Source organism: Marmota flaviventris, chromosome 6, assembly GCF_047511675.1.
Source record: "Marmota flaviventris isolate mMarFla1 chromosome 6, mMarFla1.hap1, whole genome shotgun sequence".
Classification (NCBI taxonomy): Eukaryota; Metazoa; Chordata; class Mammalia; order Rodentia; family Sciuridae; genus Marmota; species Marmota flaviventris.
In genome coordinates this window covers 46233204-46258192 of record NC_092503.1, presented here as the reverse complement: position 1 = coordinate 46258192, position 24989 = coordinate 46233204, and the positions used below count along the sequence as shown (strand labels likewise).

General features: G+C 35.3%; 1 protein-coding gene across 3 annotated transcripts; it reads right to left on the bottom strand.

The window, feature by feature from the left end:
* Nucleotides 1–1702: 1702 nt before the first annotated feature.
* Nucleotides 1703–23125, bottom strand: Zup1 (zinc finger containing ubiquitin peptidase 1). 3 transcript variants are annotated; one of them, XM_027953041.2, is made up of 10 exons: nucleotides 22829–23125; nucleotides 20407–20981; nucleotides 13761–13871; nucleotides 10757–10878; nucleotides 9141–9309; nucleotides 6750–6938; nucleotides 6294–6459; nucleotides 4764–4915; nucleotides 3434–3654; nucleotides 1703–1947 (listed from the first exon to the last, which is right to left on the bottom strand). In XM_027953041.2, exons 2-10 carry the CDS (start codon nucleotides 20966–20968, stop codon nucleotides 1900–1902), a joined length of 1740 nt encoding a protein of 579 aa, XP_027808842.1. In that variant the 5' UTR covers nucleotides 20969–20981; nucleotides 22829–23125; the 3' UTR covers nucleotides 1703–1899. The 3 variants fall into 3 exon arrangements, with proteins under 3 accessions (XP_027808842.1, XP_027808843.1, XP_027808841.1); XM_027953042.2 differs by having other exon boundaries at nucleotides 22833–23125; XM_027953040.2 differs by lacking the exon at nucleotides 22829–23125 and adding an exon at nucleotides 22087–22226.
* Nucleotides 23126–24989: the final 1864 nt, after the last annotated feature.

The window sequence follows — 24989 nt, the reverse complement described above, 5'->3', positions numbered from 1 at the left end:
CTCAGCAAGTCCCTTTTGAACTTCTCAATTTCCTCAATTGTAGTCCTTGTTCATCCTATAGAAATTGATTTAAATTTGGAAAAAATGATTTGAAAATATGGTAATCTGGCAGATCCAGACATTTCAAACTTACATTCTCTACCCATATATTTCTAAAATATTATGAATCAATTAAAAAGGGGGGATTTTTTAAGTCCAGCTGTATAAGTCACCCTGAATTATGAATAAGAACTAGGTGCTACTCCTGAAATCATGGCTTTCACTGAAGCGGAAATATGAAAAGGTAAATATAAAGTTAGAATAGACTGTAATTTAGCAAGTAGTATAATGTGACCATTACAGGGTCCCATAGAATAGTGTCTCTCAAATTGTGGTAAAGGACCAATTAAAAACTTAATTCCACTATTAATGCTGATGTTTGTAAAATTTTAAAAAATCACAGCAGTCCTTAATTTCTAAGGATTAAACATTTTAACTTGTCATAGACTGGAAGTTTGTGGATCACTCATCTACACTGAGTTACACTGCTTCGAGTACCTAGAAAGTGCACTTACTCTAGATTTGAGCAGATTAAGAAGTACCTTTAAGAGCCACCAGGTAGAGCAGTGTGGGCAAAGGGTTCTAGGCAGAAAGAGCTGGATTTTGGCAATAGTCTTGAGTCTGAGTGAACTTGCCTTGAAGGGATAAAAGAGGAACCTGGAGAGGTAAGCTGAGGCCAGAGGGTAGAAAGGATGGATTTTTAACCCATGAACAATGGGGAGGATTAAACTAGAAAGTCATATAACTCATTTGTATTTTAGAACACTTTAGCTTCAGTTTGGAAAACAAATAATAAAAAATGCATACAGGGAAACTAGGAGGTTATCAGATTACCTTGGTTAGAAAAAATGGTGGCATGAACCAGGACAATTGCAAGAGGATGTAAAATAGAAAACTGGTTACTAGTCTGCAGGACAGAACATTAGAAAGGGTGGCTCCAGAATTCTCTAATTAATTAGTCAATACTATTTCATTGTTAGAGCACAAATTTCAGTCTTTGCTGGAATACCTAAAATTCATAAATCTTTATTCAGTAGATTTCTGTTCATTGTATGGTACACATTTGCATTGTTGTTGTTGCTGCTTAATCTCCATTTCTTCATCCACCTTCATTTCGTTCTGAGGACCTCTGTCCTGTTAGATAGTCTCCTGTCAATCAAATCAGTCCTGTCTAGAATCAGACAATGTACTGTGGCTCCTCATCAGATTGTTCCTGCTATAAATTTCACCATGTTAGCCTTCAATTGACTGATTCCAGCCCAGTTCTCTAGTTAACCATGGATTCTGAGAACTTGTGATAATCTCTTGATAATTCCCTTCTGCTGATGTTGACCAATGCAGCATTCTTGCTTGGAATCATACAAGACATTCAACCAGAATTTGGAAGTCCCTTTCCTATAGGACACATTAAACACAGGACTTGGAGACAACCTGTGTTTATATCTTGGATCACGATAATTTTCTTGGGCAAACTACTAACCTCTCTGAGCTTCAGCTTCCTTGTGGGCATAATAATAGTACTGTCTCAAAGAACTATTCTGAAGACTAATTAACAGATTCAAATACTAAGAACACCTAACAGAAGTAAAGACCTAATACATATTAGCTTATAACGATAATACAAAGTAGATTTCTGAAACATACATAAGAAAAACAAAACTCATAATGCAAACGAGACATTTTATTGAAATAATTACTAAATAAGAAAGTACTACAGGTATAATTTAATAAAGGCATTTTAGAAATTAAATTATATGTTGAGTACTTAGAGAATTCAGATTCTTAAATTTTATTAAGGAGTTCAATATCTGAATTAGGAAAATGAAGTATAATTCCACAATCATTAAAATACTCAATTCTTCAAGGAATCTTCTCTGCTGTGAAGACTTGAGAAGCTTGTTTCCTGGCCTTGAAAGGGAATTTTAAAATGTATTAATTGTAAGCTAGAAATTAACTAATTATATTATATATTAAGTATTATTCTAAGATAAAAATAAAATCTGAATCTTTTTCAAGTAATGAAAATTCCTAAAGGAAAATTCCAGCCTCGAACTTATAAAATTAATAATCAACAGTTTTTAAAAAAGCCAAGCCATAAAGGAATTAAAGAACATTCAAAATAAAGACAAAAGAGAATGAAATAAAAAGAAAATGTAATTATTTAAGGCATAATGAGTTAAAAGTAAAAGTGCTGGCTCACAGCGGAAAAAACAGGATGGGGAGAGGAGAAGAGAACAACAAAAGAGGAGAGCAATAGGGAGTTATAGAACGAAGAAACTTTTAAGAAAACCATCTCCCTCTACCAGGGGTAGATGAAAACTAGTATAGGTCTGTAATTCCAGCTACTTGGGAGACTGAGGAAGAAGGAGCACAAATTCAATGATACTCTAGGCAACTTAGTGAGACCTTGTCTCAAAATAAAAAATACAAAGGGTTAGGGTTGTAGCTTGGTGGTTGAGCCCCATGAGTTCAACCCCCAGTAAAAATAAACATTATATATATATATATATATATATATATATATATATATATATATACACACACACACACACACACACACATATATGTATATGTATATATATATATGCATATACAAATATAGTAAAATAGGAAATACAAGGGAGTTATGTTCTTCTATAGTTCTCTGTCTCCTTTGCCTTTAAAGTGAAGTAAAACAACGTAAAGTTCTCAAATAGGAGCACCTTTCTTAACATTTTGGGGCCTACGCATTTTCTAAATTTGATGTGCTATAATTTAGCTTCAGTTCATAATGCATGCAGGTTTTTCCATTTCTAGAAATTTTTTCTGTAACACATCACACATCACTTAAATATGAGGTATAAAAGCAAGTGGCACGTCTAAATTCTAGAACTGTGTATCAACAACAAGCTCAAGTGCATAAAGCAGAGCCTCAGGAATCCTGCAATCTTCTTTAATTCTTATTAAAGAAGAATTATAAAACCACTATGAGTTAGGTCTACAGATTAAGATATATTTTTACCATATTTATTGTTATGTTCATAACTCATATATTAAAAATTAAGCTAAATATTATGAAATTAAATATTTTTATGAAGCTGTATAAAGCAATTGAAAGTTGCTTTTACGTTTAAAAGAGGGACTGGGGCTATAGCGCAGTTGGTGGAGCACATGCCTTGCATGTGTGGGGCACTGGGTTCAATCCTCAGCACCACATAAAAATAAATAAGGATACTGTATTTTTATCTACAACAACAACAAAGTTTAAAAGATATCCATTCCAGAAACTCAGTGATATAGAAACAAATGCTTTGTCTACTTAATGAAACAGAATGAGATGTTAGGAGATACAAAGGGATAATACTAATTTTAACTAGAAATTTTAAAGTTTTGCCCATTCAAGCATCATACTTACAACTTTCTCCTCTGAAGAAAGAGTACCCTCTACTGCCACTATCTGGTATTGCTTATGCTTTAAATTTCCCACAAATTTCCGAAGTTGCTTGAGACTGCTAGCCTCTATGTCTTGCTGTAATAGTTTCTGCATTTCTCGAGAAGGACATCCAGGATCAAATATCAATAAACATAATGTTCTGTTTTTTCTCTCTTCAATTCCAACAATTGTCCGACTATGACCTATTAAAATATAAAGTAACCAATATATGTCACATCCACCTTCTGCTATACACACACAGATATTAATGTATATATATTCCTGTTCTCTGTATATATGAATATTGTATGGACATATATGTGTGTGTTTAGAATATAAATACGGTCAGTCATTAACGTGTCTATACCTGAGACCTCTCCTAATGCACAAAGTAATTAGTTCAACTTGCTTGTTCTTTAGGGGTTTTTTGTTCAATTTTAGTTTTCTAAAGGCTTCATTACAAAAAAATTCTGCTTCCACTCCACCAATTTTCCTTTCCCTTTCCTAGTCTTTTGATTCCCTTTTCTTTCCCTCTTCTTTAATCAAATTATCTTAAATAAAATGGCTTGAAATTGACTTTCCCAGAACAAAAATATAGTTCCTAAAGGGAAACAGAAGTAAATTTATATATACTAGATATCAATGGGGAGGGCTTAATCTCCTATGGTTTGTATTCCTAATCAATGATTATGTCTCTTTATTCTGTCAATTCAAATCATCCATTTAACAAACTTGATCAAGTATCTCTATGCCAGGCACTACTTCAGCAGCAAAGAACATAACAGCAAACAAAACTGACAAAAATGCCTTACATAATAATAGACACTGTAAACAAGGTAAAGAAGTGAAGGAAATACCAGTGGAGGGTAGTTGAGAAAAGGAGTTGCAGTTTTAAATAAGGTGGGGCCAGAAAATGCTTCACTTAAGTGACATAAGTGATGAACAATCAAAGAAGAGTGAAGCAAAGAAAATGACGAGCTGAGGATATGGCTCAGTGGTAGAGTACTTGCTTAGCATGCACCAGGCCCTGGTTTCTATCAATGATACCAAACAACAACAACAATAACAAAAAGAAAAAAGAAGGAAAGAAAAGAAACAAAACCCAAGAAATGATGAGTTCAAAAGACCCTTAAAATGCCAGGAATATGATCCTTCGTTACCCAAAACTGTACTGTAATGACCCAGTAGCTCTGAAAACGAGAGTATTGTCACAATATTCCCCCTCCTCCCTATTATCGGAAACTTAAATTGTCCAAAAGTGATAGACAATGTATTGTCTTCCAAAGAACATTGTTTTATGAGTCATACTAACCTTGATGCTGGAGATAGATAGGAGGTTTAGATGTCCATACTACCTTGGAATTCCCTTCCCTCTCTGAAGAATAATAGTTCAGGATCCATTCAAATAAATGAGGGTGTGTACCTGAAGGACCAGTTGACTTGTGAAAATCAATAATACGGCACCTAATAAAAAAATTGACAAAATGGACTTTCACTGATGTAATTATCAAATACAAAAAAATTTTTATATCTGCTAATTCTTTCTAGGAAGGAAGAAAGAAGATGATAAATTTTTATTATTTAACTGGAAATTTATTATCTTTGTGGAAGAAACAATTATTTAAATAACTATTCACAACAAGATTTATGTCTGACCTAAAGGTTACAATATTTGCTGACATATAAAATCTCCTTGAATAGTAAATGAGTATCATGCTTGATTTTTAAGTAATCAACACATAATCAGGACACAGTTTTTATTCTAAATTCTTTAACCCTGATGATCAGTTTAAAGCTGACTTCTGATTTTACTTCCTCAATAGCCATTTGTATACACTAAAAATATACAGAATACTTTTAATTTTCTCAAATTCTAATAACAGACAAGAATATACGTAAAGATCATAGGAACCTGTGTGTGAACCCACATCTGTCCTTTTATCTATCTCCTACTTGGCACCAGTTAATGGTGGTGTGCCTCCTTCAAGAAAAGTCACCCTTGAGTAAATACTGGTTATAATATTCAACAACTATTTTACAAAGATCAAGTATAACCCAAAGCATTAACAGAATATCACTTCAAACCACAGCACAAGACAGCCTGTTCTTGTCTCTCTAGGCAATAAATTTCCAAAATATCCAAATTGTACTGGTTGCTAACCTCTGTCACATTAAATTTAATGCTAAGAACTTGCAACTAATTACTGAGTTTCGGGTGCTCAAATAAACTTCTGGATAAACTGTTTAGATGTAGGAACAGTGCTTTAGGGTCAGCAGTCTGATTTCATGTTTAGATTTAAAATAGTGAATAGTACCCTACAGAGTATAATTTTATACAGAAGAAGACATTTAAACAGAAATTCAGAATATATTAATAAAAAGGAATATTTAACTCAAATAGTAAAAGGGAAAAGGAAAGGCAATGATTAAGAAAAATTTCAGAAATCTTTTCAGGAAGGGAAGAAAATCAGCAATCAGCAATATTTATGCAATTATAATGTAAACTCTGTCTTTAATAGAAACCGACTAAGTCATGTTAGACTGAGGGTGAGCAGGTAGAACAATTTTTAAAAAAGCAATGTATACTGTCTACAACTGATAAACCAAGAAACAGCTACAAATGCATGTTATTTAAAAACAATGGGAGTAAAAATTGCCTGTGAAAAATTGGACTTGAGAATACAGAGAGCATGAGACCTGAAATATGGTGCTGGTTTTCCCTACCTATATATATATCTCTTGGATAAAAACAAAATTTTGGGAAAAAACAAAACAAAAAACAAACTACCAAAAAACTAAAAGATATAGCAATGGCATTAAACTGAAATTTTCAGGTACATACTTTACCCTCAGGGAGGTCAGGAGTGTATATACTTCACATGCTCCAATCCAGGCCTTTGTTCCCTGTAACTTGTTATTAAGTTGAGAGGCCCCATGAGGATCAAAACCTTCCTTCCATGCATCTTCAATCATAGACTGAATTTTTGGAATGCAAGGAACTGACATACCTAAAATTATTTTAGCAAATAAAGTACATGACAGTTAATAAAGTACTGAACAATATCACTTGGCAGTATGTCATATACTGTGAAGGAGTCCACAATATGGATTTTAAGACAGTTATTCCTAATATCCACTACATAATTCTCTCCCTCCAATCAGATTTCAAGTTTCTTATGTAATATCCACTAAAGCACTACTTTGTTAAAGCTATTAATTATGTATGTTACATTTTAATTCACTCCATTTCATATGTGTATTATATCAGAGACAAGCTCAGAGTTCAGTATTTTCATACCTTTCAAGCATTCATCATAGGCATCATTTTGTAATAATGATGAAAGTAGCATTTGGAAATTTCTGTAACCACAACCCCAACCTTTGTCTCCTAAAGATGAATGAAAGTGATCCACTGCCGAAGAAAGCCACACATGCCTCACATCTGTGGCAGCATTCTGATAATATCTATGAAGGGCTTCAATAATTCCTAAGAAAAGACAGAAGATGCAGAAGGATTTGTTTCCACCATTATATGGCTCTATACCAACCCCATCCTCAAACTACATAGCTAAATCCGAACCATTCCATCTCTTTCTTTATCTTCTTACGGCTACAACTTTAGCTCATGACTTTGCTTATTACTACAATCCAAGTTTCCTGACACTAGAAAATTATTTGTTACACTGAACTAAAGTTGTTTATATTTCATACCTCCACATCTGCAGGACTCAACACATAAAAGTAGAACCATTGTATGAAAGCTTTCCTTGCCTCTTCATTTTATAATATATACTGTTGGAGACCATTCGGTTCTCAACAATTTGCTCCCAATCAAAAACAATACCTCTCTATAACCTACAAAATAGTATTAGTTGATGGTACATGAAGCCTACTGCAAGCAATCCTTAAATTTACCTTTATTTCAGTATATTCTCCTTGTGTTTAGAATCACACAGATCCTTCAAGGATCAAATGGTACTGTTCTCAAGGATCCTTTTTCTGTCTTGTTTTTCTGAATAATCACTGCATTTATTTTTTGTGCCCTCTAGGTACTAGTCACATTTTGTCACAGAATACTACAGTTCTGTGCATATATTCTACATACTATAAGGACTCTATAAAGTTTATAGGCATGGATATCTTACTTACATAGCGCATACTTTCTTGTTTTTTTCCCCATACTTTCTTATAACATGGGGCACCAAAACAACAATAGCCAAATGCTTTTTATTTGAATGATGGATATCCTAAAAGAAGATGGACTTTTGTCTTTAAGAAGGTAGATCAAAGGTTTAAGTGGTATAGAATTTATATAAGGAATATTATACTGCAGCTAAAATTAATGGAGTACAGCTATAAGAATCAGTATACTTGAGTAAAGCAATTTGGAGCATACATTTTATATCCCATTATTATGAAGATTAAATGCATGTAAAAATAGTATGTAATATTTATGGGGATGTATATATTTAATGATAATGATTCCTTTTTTTGGGAGTAGGAATTAAAATCAGTGAGGGGGTACACCAGGATTTAAAATACAATGAAAGAGTTAACAGCTTTAAAAATGTTAAAGAATGTGACAAAACATTCAGATTAAAAAAAAAAAAAAAACACTGAGGGGAATAGTTCATATAAATATATTTTTATATAAATTTTTTTACTACCCTAACATATATACAAAAAAGCAATTTAAATAACCACTTATCAGGAGAAGGACATGCTTTGGAATAAGGCTGACCTGATTATGAATACTGGCTGGGCCAATAACAACTATATAACCTTGCCTTCAGAAAATTATTTAACCTAAGCTAAATAATCTCATGCAGAATATGTAACAATACACAAGAGGATGTTTGTTTCAAGGTAAGTGACGTAATGTATAAAAAACTTTTAGAATCCAAAAAAATGTACTGAACATAGACTAGCTATTAGCTACATGTGACTACTAAGCATTTGAAATGTGGCTCTTCTAATACAGGTGTGCTATAAAATAAAAAACACATACTGGATTCAAAAGAATGTAAAAAGAATGTTAAATATCTCATTAATAGTTCTTAATATGATTGCATGTTACAATAATATTTTTGATACACTGGGTTTAAACTCTTAAAATGATAGAATTATGATGGTGCAACACAGCTTTTTGACTACCATAGTACACTTTGAATTTTACATAGTGTACTTTAAATTTTGGTCTTTCCCTGAGCTGTGGATGTGGAGTAAGATATTCTCTCCAGATGCTGGGTAACAGCTGTAAGCTACAGTTCATAGTCAGTCATGACATTACAAAGATAAACTACTGACATCCTACAGGGTACTGTATTGCTAAGCTATGATGTTCGGCAACTTAGGTGTATAAAATGCATTTTCAACATAAGATATTTTCAACTTACAATTGGTTTATCAGGCCATAACCCCACTGCAGGTCTAGGAACCTGGGCTTCTATAATTTTACCTGTCTTTTTACTTTTTTTTAACGTGGCTCTGAAATATTTAACTCTGTATATGGCTCCTACTAGGTTTCTATTAGCATTAGTCTACTAGATGATTAGCACACTATTTGAACTTACTCTCACCTCATACCATATAAACCTTGGATTGTGAAAATCAAACAAAATTAAATGATTTTATTACCTCAGTGGTATATGCAATATTAAAACTATGATTTTGATGTAAAAGTACCCACCAGAAGTTTTTGTTTTTCCATCATCAGTACCAAGAGCTAGCGATTCCATCATTTCAGCTCTTCTTCTGTGAAATTCAGATGGAAGCATCCTACCCTTATTTACTTCAATCTCCATGTTTCGTAATTGCTGTTGTTTGTATCCTCCAGAATTATCTAAACCGTATTGTCGCTATTGAACATAAAAACAAAGGGCATAATTTTTATGTTCCTGTACATTAATGAGATGGAAACTTGCCAGTTTTATTTATTTGGAAATGTATATCAAAACATTCTGGTTTACAGGTTTTTTACATAAATCAACTTAAAGATTTTTATGAGAACTATAGAGCACAACTGTGCGTGTGCACACACACATGAAATTTTCAACTTAATTATTAAACGACTACTATGGCCATTCTCCATAAACAAACACTTTGTTTCCTTATAGTAGGGAAAACAGAGGGTCCTGTCCTTCTAAAGATACTGTAAAAGGCAGAAGAGTTCTGAACACACTACTGACGTTTTCAAGGAAATTTGTCAGTTCTTTTAATTTGCTGCCAAGCTGATCCGCAAAGATCTACTTAATCAATAACTCATTCTCCCAATAATGTTACATAGTAGTTATATAAGAAACCTCCATAAATACTGGAAGTTTTTTGTACTGATAATGTTGAAAAGGCATTTTGCATTTTATATTATCCCCAAAAGACTTAGGAAAAGCCATTTTCTTTCCTCCTCCAAATCCTGGTGGAAAAATGTTTTTTGAATAAATCAATCACTAGTAGAAACAAAATCTGAAATTAGATTTTTCCAAAGCACATTTCATGGAAAAATAGCCATGCGTGAGATATTGCAGAAAAAAGACAAGAGGTCAACAAATCTGGGAAAATGATATTCATAATGCATACTGGTATATTAAAGGCTTTAAGAGGTGTAGTCAAGCTGGTTTAATTGAATACTTTCAAAACTATTTGATTATAAACACTTATTATTTATACATTATTCTATAATACATAGGAAAAAAAACTCTGTGAGCATTATTAGTCCAAATAACACTATGGTTCACAAATTAGAAATTAAAAAAAAAACTATGAAAAATATAAATCCATTAAAAATGTAACAGTCTAGCTCAACAAATATTAAATTCACCTAAGGTAAACACAGTTTCAATATCATTAAACTGCACTTTGTATTACAAATGGTTCTTTCTAAATGCCTAAAATTGCAACCTATAAAAAAATCTAGAACTCAAGAGGCATTTTTTCTAAGTTACCATTCATGTCTAAGTATTTATACAAGTATTTAAATTCTAAGTCTCAAGTCTCATAATTTCTCTATTGACCTACACAGGTTTGAATCAAGACTTTACCGCCTAATAACTGTCTAACTCTGGGCAAATTACTCAATCACTCTATTTCCATTTTTTTTTTTTTTAATCTGGAAAGAAAATTGTGGTGCTGAGAATTGAACCCAGTGCCTCCCACATGCTGGGCAAGCGCTCTACCACTGAGCCACAATCCCAGCCCAAAAAATGTTTTTAATAAGGGCAAAAATAATAGAATAAAGTGTTGAAAGCATATTTTAGAAATAAGAACTCTACCAAATCAAAATATTTTAATTGTTATTAATCTTTGTACCTGCAGTTTCTGAAATTCTTCCATTTCTTGTCTTGATTCTTCAGATCTCCTCTTACTGTCTTCTTCTTGTTGAAGTTGGTGAGCCAATTCTAGATCACCAGAACACTGGACTCTATCCATGCCTATTAGATATTTAGTAAAATAATGTTAAGAATAAAATAACTGGCAGCTCGGAAGGTTATGGCAGGAGGAGTACGAGTTCAAAGCTAGCCTCAGCAAAAGTGAGGAACTAAGCAACTCAGTGAGACAGGGTCTCATTATATTAAAATACAACATAGGGCTGAGGATGTGGCTCAGTGGTCAACTGCCCTTGAGTTCAATCTCCAGTACCCCCCCAAAAAAAATAAAATAAAATAAATAATAAAACTGCCCAAATCAAAGCTTACTATCAATTAAGTATTTTTTTAAAAGTTACTGATATTGTTTGTCATTTATTCATGACTATGATATTGAACCATGGAGTACAATTCTGGCAGAACTCAGAACTGCTTTTGCTAAGGAAATAACCTCTATTTCATCAATACCTAATATTCATTGACTGTTTAAGCTATAACAGATGTTTTTCATTATCTTTATGACAACCTTATGAAGTAGGTTATTATCTACTGAGGAAGCCAAAATTTAAAGAAGTAATACTCTTCATTAATGCTCCTTAACATAAACAAGGCAGATTGCTTTTTCAAAGAAATAGTAAGGATAGGGAGAGAGGCAGTAATAAAGAGCATAAAAATTTACATTTTCAAAGTATAAGTGCTAAATAATAACTTACAGTTTGGCCTCAAACAAATGATATAACTTTTCAACATCTTGCCCTGCCTTCCTCTCTCCTAGTTTCCTTCAGATGCCTTGGAGCCAGTACCTTGTCACCTTGACCCATGTTTTTAGTCAGGGTTCTTGAGAGAAATGTAACCGAGAGGGGAGGGAGGGAAAGGGAGACAGACAGAATGAGAATATGTATGTGTATGTGTACATGAAGGGATTGATTACAGGATTAATCACATGATCACAGAAACTGAAAAGTCCCACAATAGTCTGTAATCTGGAAAACTAGAAAATCCAGTAGTGTGGCTCAGTCTAAGAAGCCAAGAGGCCACCTGTTATGGTTCAGATCTGAAATGTTCCCCAAAGGCCATGGGCTAAAGACTTGGTAATATTAGTTGTGATATTTGGAGGTAGAGCATGTCCCAGTTGGAACAGGAAGGAGGTCAATGGAGGTGGGTCTTTGAAGGGTATGTTTTTGTCTCTGGCCCTTCCTTTCATGCTTTCTTTCTTTCCACTTCCTGGCAGCCAGGAGGTGAGCAGTTCTCCTTTACCTTGTGCTCCCCACTATGATGTTCTGCCTCATCTGAACAATAAAGCCAAGTGACCATAAACTGGAACATCTAACACTATGAGCCAAAATAAATCTTTCCTCCTTTAAGTTGACTTTATTAGGTATTTTGTCACAGTGACGGAAAGCCAAGTAACCCACCATCAAACCTGGGAGACTAAGGGTGCAAGGTCAAGTTCAAAGGCCAAAGGCTCAAGAACTCTAGAAAGGCCACTGGTGCAAATCTGAAATTTGATGAACAAGGGCAGCAGATGGACAACTGGCTCCAATGAAGAAGAAAAAGGCAGAAAATTCCCCTTCTTCAGCTTTCCTGGTCCATCCAGGCCCGTGGTCAATTAGATGGTGCTTGCCCACTTAGAAGGCAGGTGTTCCCCACTCAATTCATTGACACATGCCGATCTCCTCTGGAAATATTCTCACAGACACACCAGAAGAAATGCTTCACCACTTGTCTGTGCATTCCTCAATCCAGATAAGTTACCATCTCCCAACTTGATGGTTTAATTATGTAGCTGAAAAAATCTTTCTTTTCAAACCTCTCAGCCACTGCTATATCTTCCTATTTGGTTCCTCTTTCCATTCTTGGAATATGCACTTGGTGATTAATTTTTAGTCTACCTTAACAAAAGATACAGTGATTTGCTTGAATCATATCTTTATTTTATTACCCACAACAGGCTTACATAATATACGTGAAAGCCTATGATAAACACAGTAAGAATTACCAGATAGTCAACTTCAAAAGGGTATTTTTTTCCCAGTATTCCCTTACAATCTTGTCTAAGGGAATATAGATCACCAACTGAAATAAGTGGTACAGAACCATCAGAATAGAAGACTATTCTATCTATACTCAACTAACTTGCACCTAGGGGCTGGGCTGACTGAACAGATTTTGCTGTGCATGGAAATCATTGATTCTGGTACTAGGCTCATGATACTGGTTACTAAGAAATCTTCCCATTACTGGGAATTATCTATAATCCTTTAGAAACAGAAATAGAGTAGAATACAATTGATTTCTTTTAGGGTCTACTTTATGTTTTCCTTCAGCAGGTTTGAGAAACTTATATAAGATACCTTCATGTCTAAGGCACCATAATAATTACTTAATGTCACAATTAAAAGTGACAGAGAACAGAAGAAAACTTTTATAGAGTCATTATTAACCACTAAATAATTTTAGAAGCTGGGGTGAGCAGCTGTAAATGTACTGAAAATGACTTTCAGGTTACGCAGTTCATAAACATGTTGAAAATTATTATGTGCCACGTGGCAGCTTCCTAGTTGACAATTTCTGGTGGCCAAATGCTAAGTTTATTACTTCTAGCTGATAAAAGAATGCTTGTAAATGAAACACTTTCTAAATAACAAAGTTTAATATTCATTCTCTCAAATGTCTGCACCTTCTAAATATTGTTGGCCCTGAGCAAAATCCAGGATGCACAACCCTAGTTTGGATGTTGGTCACCATGGTTCATTCATCCTTTACAACATTTTATGACATATTTCTAAGGAAAAAGTTACAGATAAATAAAAATTATTTAAAGGAACAAATTTCTTTTTAAATATTTATGATTTCCCCTCACCCCATATAACTAATATGAAAATTAGATGTGTCCCAGGAGGCAGAAGTTAAATCAAGACATTTTTATCGTTAGCACATAAACATACCTTGTCGAATGCTGCTTTCTTCTAAATGCAGGTCAACGTGTTCCTGGAGAATATCGTAATTTGTACAAATGAGCCCACACATAGGGCAGTCATAGAATGGCTGAACACAGTCTGTATGAGAGACATAATCCAGTTTCCTTTTTAAAACTTCAAGATTTTTCATTCCATGTTAAAGACTATATACCACTTACTAACCATATAAATAAAAGCACTTTGTGGTTAGGTTAAACATGTCTAAGTCTATTCCCTACTACTCTCATTATATAAATAAAAACCATTTGTAATTGGATTTAAAAGTTATTTTTCCACTCACAGGGTCAAGATGAAGAACTGAGCATAGTACAAACCTTTTATCACTCCAAAAAAAAAAGAAAAATAGTAATTAGCTCTAAGATCTTTAATCAAAAGAAGAAACATGGAAAGGAAAACCAAAGCTTAAAGTAGGGCCAGTCTAGACATGGAATTTGGGGATAAATTCTCAGCACCAAAAGGTGAGATGCTGAACTCAAGCATCCAGCAGAAGGCTGGGAAAAGGGATCATACTGTCTACTTTGGAGGAGATTAAAGAAAAGGATCCACCTGACAGCACTGGAGATAGATAGATCTAGCTTGCCCAGAAGAGATGTAGAAGAAGTACCTCTGTAAGACTCAGACCTAGAGGATAATGGGCACAAAAGAGGAAATGTATTTGTGTATATATAGAAAGAAATCACTAGGCAATCCATAAATATAAGGCCTGGTTTGAAAGTGGTGATTGTGAAATACCAAGGTGAAAGAATCATGAAGCTGCTTTATGGGGAGGGGATCACATGAGGGAAAACCCTCATTAAGTTGAATAATTAAATGTGAATTACAAAATATATTCATAGGTCCAACGTTATTAAGGTTTGGATATGAGGTGTCCCCCGAAAGCTCCCGTGATAATGCAGAAATGTTCAGAAGGGAAATGAATGAATGGTGAGAGCCATAGCCTAATTAGTCCATCCTAATTTGAATGGACTAGTCAGTAACTATAGGCTGGTAGGATGTTGCTAGAGGAGGTGATCCTTGAAGAGTTCATCTTCTTTGTGGCTCCTTACCCCTGCCCCCTTCCTGCTTGTCATGAGTGAGCAGACTTTCTCTGCCATCCTCTTTGGCCATGATGTTCTGCCTCCTGTTAGGCCCAGCTCAATGGAATCAGCCATCTGAGACCTCTGAAACTGAAATTCAATATAAACTCCCTTCTTTATGTTATTCCTGTCAGATATTTAAGTAGACAGTAAAAAGCTAACACACACAGATATTGATATCAAGAAGTGGGGCTTTTGCTGTTGACTCCCCAGAAAATGTGATTTAGAAGCCTTTGGAGCTGGTTTACAGAAGGAATTTGGAAAAGTTTAGAGATGTGGGCTGAAGAGAGAAGCCTTAGAATTTGTAAGCAGAGCTTAATGACTAATTCTGATAGGAGCTAACACCACCAGAATGCCCACAGGAATGTAGACTATGTCCATGAGATTTCAAAGAAAAGTGAGGACTCTTTTGGGAACTAGACTAGAAATCATTCATATTATAATCTGGCAAAGAACTTGTCTACATCTTGCCATGTCCTGACACTTTGAGTAAGACTGAATTTAAAGGTGTCAGCCTAATTAATACTGTAATGTCCACAGAAAATTTCAAGGCAGCACCACATTCAGGCCACGACATGGATATTGCTGACAACTTTTAGCCCAGTTTACTGTGAAAATTGGAAGCAGAAAGCAGTTAAATGATTTTTTAAACTTGCAGTTCAGCTAGAAAAGTGCATGTAAAACTGGGGCCAAAGAAGGTGTGATGCTTATAGAAATTACAACCACTGAGATGCTAATTACTTTGCACAAAAACAAAAGAAAAAATGGCTTGAGGGGCACCTCAGAAATTTGCAAGACCACATCCACTGGAAGCTTGAGGATATAAAAGGGACTAATCCTTTGAGAAGAATCACAGGAATGCTCTGCTTTGGGGGGGGGGGGGGGGGTGGGCGCTAGGAAGTTGCTGCACTGTGCTCAACCACCTGGGAGCCAGGCAAAGTGTAGTAGGGTCGGTATCTCATGGACTGCCCCTGGGGATGATAATGTGAAAGTCTGAAGGTGAAGCCAAAACCATTATAGAGACCCCGAGAATTAAGAGATGCTTTTATCTGCAGAGAAAAGCTGCAGTTGAGGTGACATCCAGGCTAAAAGAGAGACTATGGTCACTAAAAAACCCAAAGGTCAAAGAGGCAAGACTGCCTTTGAAGAGCACATTACATTGTCATGGTCCTACATGCTATGCCAGGAGTTCTGGGATATTTGCCTGGTTGGGTTTGCATTCTGGTTTGTCCATATTCCTTTCTATGCCTTTTGGAATGAGAATATTTACTGTGTCACTGTATATTCAATATATGTAACTTTCTTTTGATTTTTACAGGGGCTCATAACCAAGAGTTTACCTTGAGTCTCAGATGAGACTCTGGACTTGGACTTTTGGGCAATGCTGGAACTGTAAAGACTACGGACTTCTTGGAGATAAACTAAATATATTTTGCATTGTGAGATGGTCATAAGCTTTTGGAGTCCAGGGGAGTAATGTTATAGGCTGGATATGTGGTGTCCACCAAAAGCTTGTGTTAATGCTGTAATGTCCATAGGTGAAATGATTGGACTGTGAGAGCTATAGCCTAATTAGTCCATCCTATTTTGAATGAACTGCATGGTAACTCTAGGTAGGTGGGGCACTATTAAGAGGTGTGACACTGTGGTTATACCCTAGAAAGAAGGGTACATCTTCCCTGTGGGGTGAGTCTCTCTCTGTCTTCTTCCTTGCTGCCATAGGTTAGTGGTTTTCCTCTGCCATGCCCTTTGGACATGATGTTCTGCCTCAAGAGTGTAAAACAATGGAGTCGGCTGTTTATGGACTAAGATCTCTGAAACTGTAAGGCAAAATAAACTTTCCCTTCTTTAAGCTGTTGATCAGGTACTTTGGTCTCGGTGATGATAAGGTCACTAACACAAATGCCATGAAAAACAATTTGGAAATCCACAAATTCAAGAAATCATCTGTGAAGAAATGGAGATAAAAGTCATCTACAGAGCAAAAATCTAATATAAGTATGTTTAACAGGAGGAAAGTCAATCTTTGAAAATATTCTCCAAAACAGCACTAAGAAATAAAAGTATACAGTTTCCATAAAGGACATTAAAAAGGTTGTAGCTAGGACATAAAAAAATTTTTTTCTTTCAGTCAGTTCTCTATGATAAAATGTCTCAGAACCAATGCCCAAAGGAAGCTTTTGCTCATTTTTTGGGCATCACACTCACTATGGCAAGCCAATCTCTCCATTTCTTCTGGTTTGAACTCATCATCAATTTTCCTCAATGTGCAAGCACTACACTTCATATCCCTGTATACTAAACCACTAAAAGTCCATGTCCCACAGCTTAGCTGTCATTGGCCATCCAGGGCTGATAATACCTCTGTCACTATTCTAACAATCCATTCAAATAAGTCAGAGGCTGTGCCTTAAGGCTTTAACCATCCTTAGTACATCCACTCATTTTACTGAACTATTATCATTTTTATTCCCTCAAAGTTTCCTATTATACCCTCCAGAAATCACATTGTCATCAGTCAGCCTCTTATATCCACAATTTTTTCTCTGAATATTCATTTTACCTTCTTGCATTAACTGAAATCTAGTTGGTTCATTTCCCTGACAGTTCCTGAACACACACATAAGCAATTTTTCTTTCACAATTCAGGGTCCCAGAAGTAGAAACAGTGTCTCTTTTGTTCCCTTTCATTATTTTCAAACCAGTTTTCTTCCTTGTTTCTTCAAAATCTCCATCTTTCACTAACTCGTGTCACTAGAATATAGAATTCCATACCCCTTCTTAGTAGTTAATATTTTCTAAAATTTTAGACATGTCTTTTAGATTTCAGCCCTTGAATGACAATCATCTTTTTCTAGCCCCTATATTGTGATTATTCTTAGCAACTTCAATATCCATAGGAATGGTTCTTTACCTTCATTCCCAATAATCTTTTTCTTTACCCTGACTGAGCCATTGATTAATAAGAATAGACACTTCATTTGTATCTCCAATAACTGACCCACCTTTGAAATCTCTATTCTAAATATTTCTCCTCTCATCCTCCCACCTTTTTTTTTTTTTTCTTTTTTAGTTCTACCAGTCTAAAGTCTTTGGCTTAATTAAAACTGCTAAAAAGAAGTTACATGCAGGCCCTGTGTTTTTATCACTCATCACCTCTCTGTTGACTTTTTATTTTTCAGCATAGATTCCATGCCTCCATGACTTTTTATTTTTCAGCCTAGATTCCATGCCTCCATGACTATTGTTCCTTTAAACCAACATCAAACTCCCTTGTTTCTTTTATTGTACCTGAATATTAGTTAAATCCAACTACCTAATTTTGCAATTTTTGTACCTTTAATGACAATCAGCTTGTTTTTCACTCAACTACACATTCAAACTCATAAGGCTACCATAAAACAAACTTGGCACTAGCTTGCTGAGAAACTTGTAGGAAACAGTATACAACAGAGTAGTATCAGGCACTTATCATCAGTGGGGTCCTTGTCCCAGTCGTTAATTCTTTCATTAGTAGATAATAAAAGCATTTACTTAGAACACTGGCAGGAATCAACAGACAACTATCAAAATTAGTAAGATTTGAACAAGACTAGATACCTTAGAAACTGATGGTGCTTCTATAAATGGGCAAGAGTTAATTATATAAGAGAAAAACTCCAGTTTACAAAAGCAAAGGAAATTGAACTACAGGATAAAGCTAGCACAAATATGCAATAAAAAAAACAAACAAAAAACTTTATTAAGGGATATAAGATGACTTAAATTCATGTGGAAATGTACTTTGATATAATTTCAAATATTTCAACAGAATTTTCAAAGAATTTGACAAAAAGATTATAAAATTCAAAAGTAATGAGAATGTCTACGTTAATAATGGAAAGAAAGAGAAGAACTATCTTATCTGATATCAATAACATGTTATAAAGCCATAGTTATGAAAACAGTGAGAAAGTGAGGTCATAACAGTTAAGCAAATAAATAAAATAGCACTAAAAGAACAGATACTGAGCCATACATATATGAAAATTTAATAAAAAAAGACAAGATAAAATCAGTGTTAAACCTGGTTTCTATAAAAGGAAAAACTCAAAACTTAGATCTTAAATTCTCACAACATATACAGTACACTTGATACCTACATACACAATCCAGATGAAGTTTTAAAAAGGTGGGAAAAAAGAACAAAGAATTAAGAGTTTTAGGAGAAAATATAGAGAATACATTTAGAAACTCAAGTCAAGAGCATGTTTTTAGACAATACATGTAAAGTGTACATAAATAAAAGTTAAATTCTGAGCAAAATTAAATCATAACCAATAGCCTATTGAATACAGCTGCAGTAAAGAACTAGTACTGAGACTATATTTTAAAAACAACTAAAAAAGACAACAGATAATTGGACAAGAATATAACAACAGTTGGAGAATGCACTTAACTCAATTGAAAAGTATACAAAAAATGTAACATGTACCTTGTAATAGAGGAAATTAAAATATATATGTGAAAAAGGTATTAATTTCACTGACAATTAGGGAACGCATAAAAGAGAATCTAGACACTGACTATGCCATTTACAAAACTAATTCAAATGGATCAGCAATCTAACTGTAAAATGCAAAAACTCTAAAACATTTAGAAACTGGCATTGTGTTGTTAGATATAGCACCACAAGCATGAGTCATAAACAAATGTTAAGTTCTGCTTAACACTTCCTTCTGTGAAAAACAAACTATTAAAATTAAAAGCATCACACTGGGAGAAATAATCGCAAAATATATATAAAGGACCTGTATCCAAATACACAAAGAAATCTTAAAGCTTGACACTAAGAAAAACGCATAAATCAGTATGTACAACTATAATGCATCAATAAAAATATATGGGGAAAAAAGACAAAAGATCCTAAGTATATATGCACCAATGATAAAGCCTCAAAATACATAAGTAAAACCTGACAGAGCTGAAAGGAAAAATAAGCAAATTTACAATTATAAATGTGGATTTCAACAATTCCTTCTCAAAAATTTGGTAGACAATACTAGACAGGAAATCAGCAAGAAAACAGATAATCTAAACACAAACAATAGGATCTTAAGTAACATGTATAGTAAGTATCCTCTACCCAAGAAAGCAGAATATACTTTTTTCCTCAACCACCCATGAAACATGAGCCACAAAATAAGCCTCAAAAACTTCAAAAGAGCTGATATCATAATGTATTCCCTGATGATAATGTAGTCAAAGAAGAAATTAATACAAAATCAGAATCTAAGACAGTCTAGATGCCAATGGGCTGGGGGAAGTAAAACACAAGTTCCAAAACTAATCTCAATGGAACGTTATATATAAATCTGCATCAAAATCCTTTTTCATAACTGTATTTTTGTATTGCAATAATGGCAATACACATAATTTTATACACATAAACTTGATTGTTTTAAAAGTAGTCATCTCACAAACCAACTTTAAGACCCTTCATATTAAACTGAGACTACTGTTACTTATAATAATTTATAATAAAATGAACACTTTACCTTCTAATGGAGTGTCTAAAAGACTGGCATGCTTTGTTTTCACATGAGTTTCCATATCTTGACCACATTCCTCTATTTTTCCACAAAATGGACATTCAGGAGGACTATACATTGTTTCATAAATTGGTTCTTTTATTTCAGATAAGCCAGACTGTTTTCCCCTACTTTTCTGGAATTTTCTAGATTCACTTAAGTTCTCTGAATAAACTTCTTTACGTTTTAAAGTATCATCCTCAGGCAAGCTTTGAGCTGAACCTTTTGGATGATTAGATGCACAAGCTGAATGAATACTTGAATTAACTCCCACTGTACTCTGTAGACTGTTGTCCTTGTTATTTGAAGTTCCATTCTGCATTGTATCTATCCTCTCAAAGTTTCTTTCCTCTAGTGTATTCTGCTCAAAATGAGCAGTTTCAATATGAAAACACATTTCATCATAATTTACACCTGACAATTTGCAAAAAGGACATATAACTTCATTTTCCATGTGAACAACTAGCAGGTGAGCCTTCATATCCGGTTCTGAGGTTACTGTTTCACCACAAATGTCACAGGAAAGCATGGTATGACAGTAGCTAGAATAAAGAACACAATATTATTTTAGTGTCAAAGTAGGAGTTGAAAAAAAATGCCTTTCATAAAATGATTTAGGACAATTCTCTGGTAGTTAGTGCTGTATTATTATGGTGAAGAAATTTTCAATGTACTTACTGTTCCTCAAATACACAAACTTATTGACATCTCAATCAAAATTTCTTTACAGGTTGAGCATCCCTAATTCGAAAACCCCAAATCCTACACAATTGAAAACTCTGAGCATTGACATGTTGCCTCAGTTGAAAATTCTGCACCTGACCTCAAAGGATGGGTGGCAATTAAAATACAAGCACATTAAAAACTTTCAGACTAGGTATATAAGTTGTTTCCTTTCAGACTGTATATATATATATATATATATATATATATATATATATATATATGTTGCTTATGAAACATAAACAAAGGTACACATGAAACAAAAATGAATTTTATGGTTAGATTTGGGTTCCTTCCTCAAGATATCAATCTCATTATGCATTTGTAAGTAGTCCAAAATCCTAAAAAAATCCCAAATCTACATTTCCAGACCCAAGCACTTCAGATAGGAGATGTTCAATACGTACTCTGTTTCAAGCTGTCAAAGGTAATAACAATGAAAACAAATAATTTTAAAAATAAAATATTTCAAAAGGTATATCTGGTCCAAGGCAGTAGAAAAAAATGTTTAAGAAATTGTCTGGGGGAAAGGCTCAGTAGTAAAGCCTTTGCCTAGAATGTGTGAAGCCTCAGCATAAACAACAACAACAAAAAATTTCAATTAAAAATAAATTTAATTTCCAGGTAAAACAAGTCAGGTAAAAGACAACAAAGAGAAGTAACCTAGGGGCTGTGGATTTAGCCCAGTGGCAGAGGGCTTGCAAGGAGGAGGGAGGGGAAGTCACCTATTTATTGAATGATTGACCTAAATATAGAACTTTAAGGTAGGTTATAATGGGAAGGAGAACTAAACATATCTTAATGGCATTTCAACAACTTTAGATATATCACACTAACTGAAGTATTATTTAATATCTTTTTACACATAAAGAAACCCACGATAGGACAAGGTAGCCAGGAAAAGGTGGAAGCCAAAATGCTAACCTGGTCATGCTCCACAGCCTGTATTCAACCCAAAGGAGAAAAGCCAAGAAGTTCTAATAGAAACTTATTTCCAAGTCTAGAAAACTGTCTTACAGTTCCGGGTTTCACCATTAAGTGGTGTCATCTCTTTGAGGTTCGGTCTGTAAAACGGGTTGTATTAACAGTTACTTTTGGATTTTATGAAGTAATAAAGTACTGACTACGAATCAGGTAGTGTTAATAAGTAATTTGTAAACAATCACGGCCACCACCCTGCTACTACAGACCATTGTTCAGCTTAGAACTATTCTATAACAAACAGGAAAAGAAAAATAAGGACATTATTTCCTTCATTTAAATATATTTACAGGCCTCCCTACCCTGTCCTCCTTTTCCTCATTTCTCTACATGCAAGTGAAAACAAGTCTGATTTTAGAAGGAAGTTCTCTTGGTTCCCTAGTGCTAGGAACACCACACTAGAGTTTATTCTAGCGGCTAGGACATGGCACCGGATACACTTCATGTGACAAGGCTCAGAAGTGAGAGACTGAAGGCCAGTGGCAGGAGTCTCCCAGGGTACCAGGTCAGGTTGGGGGCGGGGCAAGGTGCCAGGTCAGGGAGGGGGTGGGGCAGGATTTCCGCAAGGCGGAGTCTGTCCAAGTTCTGCGCCAAGGTCCCGAGCTAGAACACGAAACCGATCCAGACCCTAACTGGGTCACAACTTGAAGCCGGAGGAATCAGAACGGGGGCCGTCAGTTCTTACCGACCCGGGGTCCAGCAAGTGCCACACTGCGCTCCACTCGGCTTCCTCTTCGGGTCCGGCGCTGCAGTCCGGCCGTCGGTCCCGCCAGCAGAGGAGCGAGCGCGGGGAGTCCACTACCTCTCCCGGCCTGAAAGACTACGGCCAGACTCTCCAAATCTTCAAATACCAAACACTCACAGCCGAGAAATAATCAGCGACACCCCAAAATCCTAGCCCCAAAACTGCATTCAAGGAAAAAAAAAGAAAACAATTCCTCATTGCCCCGGACGGAAGGAATCCCAGTGTGCCCTGCTCCGCGCCGGTCTGCGTTGCAGTGCATTCTGGGAGTTGTAGGCTTTGGAGATTTTTTTGTTTGTTTGTTTTCTGTTTCGTTTTTGGATTTTTTGCATCTTTCCCTATAGCAGATTTGATCCTGTCATTAAGATTTGAACACCTTATCCACTAAGAAGAGAACTAAGACTCTAAGGGTTTTAATACCACATTTGAGCAAATATATTGGGTGGGTCTTAAAGCAAATAGGAGCCTAACTTACTCATTGTCTAGAGTAGTCCTCTATTCTAGTATCAATAAACGGTCTGTGTAGGTGTCAAGCTAAAAAATGTGTACCACAGTTTTGGATAATAACTAAGATTTTTTTCCTCATTGTTAAAATATCACCCATAGCTAATATTTGTCTTTTTAATATTCAACAAATATTAAAAAGCTGTACCTTAAAAAGTCATTCTATACTAATTTTTAAAATATGGGGGGAAAGGCATTTTGAAAGTAGAGCTGCAGCAGTAACCAAAATACACAACATCCGGAACAATTAATGTTTACATTCTGGTGAGTCATAGAAGATAAATAAGTAATAAACTAATCTTGACAACTGCTATGAAGATAACTAAAATTGGCTTAAAGAGAAATTAATGTTAGGTCTCTGTGAGGAGGGGAGGGTGCAGATGAACAAACCCATCAACAACATGCGAACATTTCAGTCAGATAAAATGACAACAATGAAGTTTTAAGGCTACAGTCAAAACAAAACACTTTGGAATTAGAGCAAAATGTGCTATAGAAAAGAATAATTACAAGATAAAGCCAGAGTTGTAGATAGTGATCAGATCATTGTAGGACCTTAAGAAAGTTACTGGGATATTTAAATAGGTGTATACATTATGTCATATCCAAAGCCTAGTTGTGCCAGGGCAGCAGGATAGGTTTGTAACAGTGGTCCATTTTATGCTTTGAATATAGCCTTAGTGCTCTGCCACTGTGACTTATTTTTAAAAGAACATGTTTCTCTTCCTTTCTTCTACACCTCCCCAATCCTTTCCTCCCTAATCTCATAGGAAATAGGATTACCTTTCTTTCCCATCTGTCCTTGAGTATACACCACCTCAGGGATGCAGTAATTCAGATTTTTGTGGGTGGCACCAAAAGAGCTCCCAAATTAACAAATTAATTACAACTCTGGACAAAACACGTGAAATGTAGTTTTTGAATCACCTCTTTAAAAGTCCCCTGCTCCCCTTGAGGGACAGAATCATAGCCTCTGGGACAGGAGTCCTCTGTGTTTCTCCATTGATACCAAAGCAATAAAACTTCTTTTCCCTTTTTCTCAAAACTGTGTCCTCATTGTTAGGTTGGCATTGAGGACAAGGACTGAACTTTTAGTAAAAAATTTGGCAACCCAGATGGAACTCAACAGCAACCTCTGTTTCTTGGGCAGGCCTGACTCTCCAAGCAGCCCCACTTCCATGTGCTGAGGATGCAAGGTGGTTGGAGAACTTGTTGAGGGCCAATTGCAGGAATTAGGAAAGTCTGCCTCAGGTGAAATCAGAGGAACTATTCCTGTGAGTAAGGGGAGGGACTGAGAGACTCTCCCAGCAGTTGCCTGAGCTTTTTCTGCATCAGAAACCCCAGCCTTCCTTCTCTCCTGAATTGTAGGGTTGCTCCATCTTGGGCCACTTTGAAAAAAAAAGGAAACTGAACTTAGTAAAGTAGCCACATCGTTGGCCAACTGGTGAGTTCCTCAGGCATTGAGACCCTCGATTCCACACATCTGGTTCCTCTTCATGAGAACATCTGATCCCTCTCTGTGGGGACATCTGTGATGCCACAGGTGTAGGAGACATGGTCAAGCAGGACTTGAGAACCTAGAGATATTTACTTATTTCAG

What these genes read in the sequence shown, in the direction of transcription:
- Zup1 (XM_027953040.2), bottom strand. An exon ending in TTTAGACACTCCATTAGAAG is followed by an intron (nt 13,872 to 20,406) that starts GTAAAGTGTTCA and finishes TCTCTCATACAG; the next exon opens with ACTGTGTTCAGCCATTCTAT. An exon ending in TTTCTTCAGAGGAGAAAGTT is followed by an intron (nt 1,948 to 3,433) that starts GTAAGTATGATG and finishes TTCCCTTTCAAG; the next exon opens with GCCAGGAAACAAGCTTCTCA.